The 7,500-nt window shown below is 50.1% G+C and overlaps 1 protein-coding gene across 1 annotated transcript in view; it reads left to right on the top strand.

Annotated features, from left to right (window-relative positions):
• nol4lb (nucleolar protein 4-like b) overlaps positions 1–7,500 on the top strand; it is a 115,975-nt gene that overhangs the window by 92,849 nt on the left and 15,626 nt on the right. The window contains exon 6 of the mRNA XM_026154952.2: positions 4,793–5,268. Within this exon, the coding sequence (XP_026010737.2) occupies positions 4,793–5,268 (476 nt within the window). The remainder of the gene's footprint in view (positions 1–4,792; positions 5,269–7,500) is intronic.

The raw sequence follows: 7,500 nt of genomic DNA, 5'->3' as shown, positions 1-7,500 counted from the left end.
GCTGTGGGAGGGTCTGTAGGCTGTGGAGGGTCTGTGGGCTGTGGGAGGGTCTGTAGACTGTGGGAGGGTCTGTAGGTGTGGGAGGGTCTTTGGGCTGTGGGAGGGTCTGTAGGCTGTGGAGGGTCTTTGGGCTGTGGGAGGGTCTGTAGACTGTGGGAGGGTCTTTGGGCTATGGGAGGGTCTGTGGGCTGTGGCGGGTCTGTAGGTGTGGGAGGGTCTTTGGGCTGTGGGAGGGTCTGTAGGCTGTGGGAGGGTCTGTGGGCAGTGGGAGGGTCTGTAGACTGTGGGAGGGTCTTTGGGCTATGGGAGGGTCTGTGGGCTGTGGCGGGTCTGTAGGTGTGGGAGGGTCTGTGGGCTGTGGAGGGTCTGTCGACTGTGGGAGGGTCTGTAGGCTGTGGGAGGGTCTTTGGGCTGTGGAGGGTCTTTGGGCTGTGGAGGGTCTGTCGACTGTGGGAGGGTCTGTAGGCTGTGGGAGGGTCTGTGGGCTGTGGAGGGTCTGTAGACTGTGGGAGGGTCTGTGGGCTGTGGAGGGTCTGTCGACTGTGGGAGGGTCTGTAGGCTGTGGGAGGGTCTGTGGGCTGTGGAGGGTCTGTAGACTGTGGGAGGGTCTGTGGGCTGTGGAGGGTCTGTGGGCTGTGGGAGGGTCTGTGGGCTGTGGGAGGGTCTGTGGGCTGTGGGAGGGTCTTTGGGCTGTGGAGGGTCTGTGGGCTGTGGGAGGGTCTGTGGGCTGTGGGAGGGTCTGTAGACTGTGGGAGGGTCTGTGGGCTGTGGAGGGTCTGTGTGTGACAGGTGTGGATGTCTGGGACGTCTTCACACCGCTGTCATAGATCATGTCGGATCCACAGCAGCTTGCTGCTAAACTCCAGAGGATGTGATGCAAAGAGACTTTCTAATTATTAAACGGCGCTCGAGGCGGATAACGAGACGCTTCACGTCGAGGGCTAAAATGTTCCACACGCAGAAGCACAAAGGCGTTTCTGCTTTACCCTCCATGATGTCGCCTCAGTCAGCGGCCGTTTCTTCACATTCTGCGATGCTCCATCCTTGAGCCTCGGTATGAGCAACACAGTAAAACCCGCGTGGGGTTTCGAGCCCTGCGTTTGTCCCTGCTCCACGTCCTGTGGTGGAAAACAGGACGTTTTGCACGCCATAAATCCACAAAAGCGCACGCTGGCGGTGGCGCGCATTTCCAGGTCAGCTGATGCAGCATTGTCCTCCCCCTGCTCCTCCTCCATGCACCTCCCGTGGATTCAGACTCAAACAGTACCAGACTGTCAAACTCGTGGTTCACCTGTGCGCTCCTCTCAGAGGTGTGTGTTAATGATGCGAGGAGACATTTGTCCCTCGGCCTAACGCTTGGCGCTGATATGCATCACAGCGGCTTCACCGCGCGGGGGGGGGGGGGGGGGGGGGGGTGATGGAGGAGAAGCAAGGGGAGGTGGAAGTCCTTGAGTTTGTCCTTGAGGAACAAACCCCGCTGAGCCTGAAGGTGCAGGCTTCACAGCGGCGTTTAGTGACTATAGCTCGACCCTCGTCTTCCTCATCTTCTTCCCATCCTGTCTGACCTCTAACCTGTTTCCTCCGCAGAGGGTGCAGGTGTACTGCTGCCAGGTCAAAGTTCAGTCACAGCTGCCTTATTTTCAGAACATACAGTCAAATAGGCTCTTTTACATCCTTCAAAATAAGATAAGAGACACTTTATTCGTCCGCATAAAGAACGGCCGAGCTCGGAAACAGGGCTGTTCTCTGTGTACCTGCTCGTTAAGCTCGTTATGACAAAGTTGTCTTTAAGCTGAAGGAGCACAGGCAGCTTGTTTCAGACAGCTGCAGGATCAGGGAAAGAAGGGTTATTTTGAGCTGTGAGTCCTGCAAAGCTTCTCTGAATAGTCAAAAAGGAGCTTTAAGTGTCACAATAAAAGCATGTTAGAGTGTTTGAGATGGAAACGAGAACGATAAGAAGGTTGCTGGTTCAAAACCTGTCCTGGTTTCCTCCGGGGATTCCAGTTTCCTGTCGTCAGTGCAAGTCGGATGAAAATGCTGTGGGAACGTTTGGAAATGTGAGTTTAAGTATTTAGTGAAGAAAACGCTTCTGGGAATGTGTCTGTAGCTGTGGGTTGGACTCCTCCTCCTGCTGTTGGCTGTAAGGAGCAAATACTGATGTATCTGAAACTGAACGCTCCACCAGGAACACTGGACTGTTTCCGTACACGAGTCTCAGCCGTTAAATCTTTGGGTCTTTCAAAGCAAACATCTCCACAGACGGCGGCACTGTCTCAGTGTTTACAGGGATCCAGAGAGGGGGAGGAGTTTCAGTGTGCTCAGGATTGGCACAACAGACGGATGAAGGAGGGGAAGATAGAGAGAGGGAGGACCACTCCCTGTTCAGCCAGTGTGGACAGAGAAGAGACCCGCTCACAGTATGGGGCTGGAGGGCTGGAGCAGGGATGAAGGGGTGTGGGGATGGTGGTCCGGCAGCTGAGGGGGATTTGTGAGGCAGCATCAGGAATTAGGCTGTCCTTCGTTTCCACGCATGAATAGTCCTCACACACATAAACAAACAAACAGCGCCGGGCAGGCTTCCCCTCCCCTCCCCTCCCTGTTAGAGTGGTGCTGTGAGTCTAAATGCTGCGAGCTGATTGGTCAGTAAACTCCAACTTTGCTTCTTTCAGCTCCGCCTGGATAAGAAACGAAGTGATAAACAGTTTAAAGGACTCTCGCTCCTCCCCCTCCTGACCTCTCTGCTGCTGCACCTTCCTCCTTCACTCCCCCACCCCACCCTCCCTCTCCATGCAGCAGTTTTGGCTCCACCCCTCTGTCACCCCCAGCCCCCGCCCTGACCGACTGACACCACCTCCACCGTCTCCACTCTCTCTGCCTCACAGTCCCTCCTCCTCCTCCTTTCCTGCTTCTCTCCATCCTTCAATTATCCGTAATTTTCCTCACTTTGCATCTTTTTCAGCTCGTTCAGACGCTCCGGCTCTTTCTCCTCCGCCGTCCTTTCGTCTCTAATTAAATCCCAAATTGGAGGAAAATGTAGGCTAATGTTTCAAATGTGGCTCCTTTGTGTGTCTGTGAGTGCGCTGAGCGATGAAAGGCCGGCGGTGCATCCATCCCGCCTGCACAAAGCAGTTATTCCACAATCACTTATTTAGGATCCCGTCGGCCTGAGCGGGGAAGGATAAGCGGCAGCGGGGCACAGATTCGTTTCTGTGAGCCCGACGCAGAGCTGCACTCCATCCTGCAGACCGCAGCGAGTCATGATTGTCAGCCACAGCTCACAGGAATGCAGGCGGTCTGCTTCGGTCACATCTGTGTTCTCACATTTCTGCTCGTCTTCATCTTTGACCCAGCAAACATGGACATGTTGTGGCTGTTGGTGTATGGAGGCCTAAAACAGCAAAAATGACATTAAACATGTCCTTGCACCAAACTGACACTAGGTGCAGGTGTTTGCGACACGTTGTTTATCATCTCTTTGCATTTTATTCTTTTTATTGTCCTCAGAATTAATCATTTTTATATTTTCCTTTTATGTTTTATCGCATGTATTCCTGCGTCGTTCGAGGCAGTGTGAGACTGGCTGTTGATTTATTGATTTAACAGCTGATGTAATGCAGGTGGAAATTTAAAAAAAAGAAAATGAATGGGGGATTAATTAAAAGGAAATATAAACAAAATGAAACAAATCAGTTTATCTCTCACTTGAATGAATTATTAAATGCCAACATTATTAATTGTACTCTTGTTGAGATTATTGGCTTATTAAGTTTTTAATCTACATGTTGGCAGTTTCACACTCCGGCCTGTCAGATGTTTGTGAGCTCAGGCTGCGGACTGTTTAAAACACTGTTTGTGACACTTTCTTCTCCTCTGGGGTCTTTGTGATGTCATAAAGCCCCACCTACCTGCTCTTTAAGCTTGTGTAAACGTTAAGTTAAAAGGAGAGGAGCTCAGGCAGCTTGTTTCAGACAGAGGCTCCAGGATCAGATAAAGAAGGATTATTTTGAGCGGTGAGTCCAAGAACAAAAAGAAGGAACGTATATGGTCTCGTATGAAGATGATGATGATGATGACGTAGGAGTATGAAGAGTCTGATGACTGCTCTGAGTTGATTCCAGCTCGTAGTTACCAGCTCCTCCCAGCTTCTCCCTGCGCTGCACCTGACCACACCTGTGTAAAGCTGATGGAGGCAGAGAGGTTTCATCACTGCAGCACTGAAACACTAAAGACAGCAGACTGACTCTGAGGGAGTCTCAAAGCCTGAGGTGGTTTTCTTCATGGAGCAGGGATGCCACCTGCTGGACAAGTGATGAGTTTCTGCTCTGGAAAGTGTCTTAATGTGAGATCTGTTCTATCAGTGACTGATTTATAGCAGTAGCTGTGTGTGTGTGTGTGTGTGTGTGTGTGTGTGTGTGTGTGTGTGTGTGTGTGTGTGTGTGGGTCAAACACACTGCACTGTGATGCTGCACAGATCTGTGATTGATTCGTTGACATTTGGTTGGCCAATGAGTGATCAGTGTCACAGTTAGACCCGCCCCCACACTCACATTCAGTTTAATGAAACGATGCAGCACGTCGCCACAAACCAGCAGGTCACATGACACACGTGTTTGCTACTGTGTGTGGGGCGGGGTCAGGTTGGAGCCTCTGGTGGACGTTAGAGGAACTGCAGCTTTTATGGGAACGTCGCTCTTCCTGTGAGAGGTGGCGTCTCTGTGTGAACCAAACTCGTGAAAGTCATCAGTGAACGCTGTCAGTCTGACCTTTAACCCTCCCGTGTCTCTTCTTTCAGATGATTCGTCCTCAGAGAGCGGCAGTGGAAACGGCCTGCCCGCCCTGACCCCTCCCTCCTCTGCTGTGACAGATGGCGCCGTGGTCAGGGAAACTGAGGTTGTGAATGGAAACGGTGGCCCCGCCCCTCTCGACTTCAGCAGGCCCACTTCCTCTTCCTCATCCTCTGAGGACCAGCAGCCGATCAACCTGAGTGACCCGCCTCCTCAGCGCCTGCCTCTGCCCACCTCACACCTGCCCATCACTGTCTCAGCGGCGGCCGCGGCGCTGCTCGGCGCGCTCCATCCCAGCGCGCCCGAGGAGCTCCGCAGGAAGTACCCGCTGGCTGCCAAACCTCCTCTAGCTCCACATCCCGCCCTGCCGCTGCCCCTGCCGCACACACACGCTCCTCACAATGCGCACGCCCCCAACACGCAGTCACACACACACGCGACCGAGCTGCGACTGGACCGCGACGGCAGGGAATATGGCGGCAAGGTGAGACACAAGCCTCCTGTACCTCTGTAGCTCTATTTAATTCCGGCGTTTTCCCGATCGTGGAACGCTCCATCAGGAAGATGGAGACGTTCTGTGTCGTCGTGCTTCTGCACGCTACGACTTCAAAAACTTGTTCTTTTAGCTTCTCTTTTATTGAGAAAGCATAACAGTCGTTTCTACATTTTACTTTTGCTTTCACATTTTTAAAAAGAACTTGGGTAAAGGGGTAGCAGGGCAGGCAGGTTAGCATCATATTATTGAAATGGGAAACTCAGAGCATCAACATAAAAGAAATCATGGTTCATAAAAGATCACACCTCACAGGCTTAACATATTCTGTCCGTTTAGGCCACAGGTGTTGAACCCCAGGCCTCGAGGGCCTGCAGGTTTAGATGTGTCCTCGATCCAACACAGCTGATTTAAACGGCTAAATCACCTCCTCAGCATATTCTGAAGTTGTCCAGAGGCCTGGGAATGAACTAAGCATTTGATTCAGGTGTGTTGACCCAGGGTGAGATCTAAAACCTGCAGGACGCCGGCCCTCGAGGCCTGGAGTTGGACACCCCTGATTTAGACCATGGCTGTATCCCAATTCAGGGTCTGCAACCTTAAAGTACGCAGCCTCAACGATCCTCAAGGGCCGCGTACTCAAAGACCGCTAAGGCCGGAAGTGCGAGGCTTGTGAAATGGGACGGTCTAGCCTCCGTTGTGCTGACCAGGTTGCCTAGCAACCATGATACTAACCACTGGAAACGTGTCATACAGCTGTGTTTGACAGAGATGAAGGAGAAAATCTTTTGTTCGTGTGTTTCTTTCTACATGAGCTTTGATCATTCTCTGTAGGATTAAGCTCAGCTATTGAACGGCGTATATTTAAAGGCTTTAAAACCAAGTTAGTACAAACGTCACTAATGTCACATGACTTTGTGTGGCCAACAGTAATGTTTAATGTTCTTCGTTATTAAACATTTGCACATAAATAAGCGACATAATATTCAGTACTTAATTAAAGTTCACTCTTCGGCCGCCCCTTATCGTTTTTTTTTCGGCAAAATTATCCACACCCATCGCCGCGCTATGCATTCTGGGATATATTGGGCCATGAAAGTCTACACCGCCACGTCCTTAAAATTCAGGGAAATGAAGGACGCATTTGAGGGCCGCATTTCGAGCAGCCTTTGAAATGGGACAGCCTTCGTCGCGTCGCTGTGACGTAATCGGCCTTAAAATGCGGCCTTTAAGGCTGCAGACCCTGGATTGGGAGACAGCCCATGTTCTGTAGACAGTATCCCTCTGAAGTTTAAGAGAAAATGACAGTTTTCCCATGGTATAGATCTCTTGTACAGAATGTGGTTCAGGCTTAAGCCATCTCCTCGTAACAGGCTTTTTACTCGCAGCCATACAAAAGTCTTCTATGATTAGATTAATTTATCCACTGGTGTGTTACACAAAAATATGGTTTCAAAGGTTAAAGGAAAAACAAATGACAACACATTTTGTAGATGTTCGTGGATTAGTGCTGGTGACTAACTTTGCAATCCCAAAAGATTTGGAAACGGTTAGCTCCATCTCGCCCACATCTCCAACAAGTGTCGCAGTTCCCCGATATCTTTGCTGAGCAGGGCTGATGAAAACTCTCGTAATGATTTTACAGCAGAACTCACGGCAAACACTGGACCCGGTGGTAGCCCACTGCATCATGCAACACTCCTCTGTAATCGACAGGTTACCTTCTTTTCCCCACATTGCTTTCATATACAGAGAGCTGTGGTTTTTACACCGCAGGATGCTCTTATATCGTTTGGAAGTAATTTTGCTTTGCGCTCCAGATTTGGTTAATGATAAAAATGTTTCTACAAACTGTAATTCGTTTAGGTTCACTTTTAAGTTTTGATTAAAATAATTTCTGGCCTGTAGAAATCTAAAGAAGTCGTCTGAGCCTAAATCATGTTTGCTCCTTTCAAAGCTTTGAAATGCCTCCTTGTGGACGAATGAATAATAATTAGTTATACCTTTTCAAATCCAGTTCTTGAATCTATTATCGTACTGATTCGGGGAAAATCTGAATCACATGCTCACCATCAAAGCTTAGAGGCAAATTCTGATGACTTCTTTCAGAGCAGATGTGATTATTTGTAGTATGGGTTCATCTGCCATGTCTGTTTTGTTCTGTAACTTTATGTCCGATATTAAAGCTGTAACTGGTTTTCCTTCAACATCTTTCCATCCGGC

This window comes from Astatotilapia calliptera, chromosome 20 (assembly GCF_964374335.1).
Source record: "Astatotilapia calliptera chromosome 20, fAstCal68.1, whole genome shotgun sequence".
Taxonomy (NCBI): Eukaryota; Metazoa; Chordata; class Actinopteri; order Cichliformes; family Cichlidae; genus Astatotilapia; species Astatotilapia calliptera.
The sequence above is the reverse complement of the archived record's forward strand: the minus strand, read 5'-3'. Positions and strand labels throughout refer to the sequence as shown.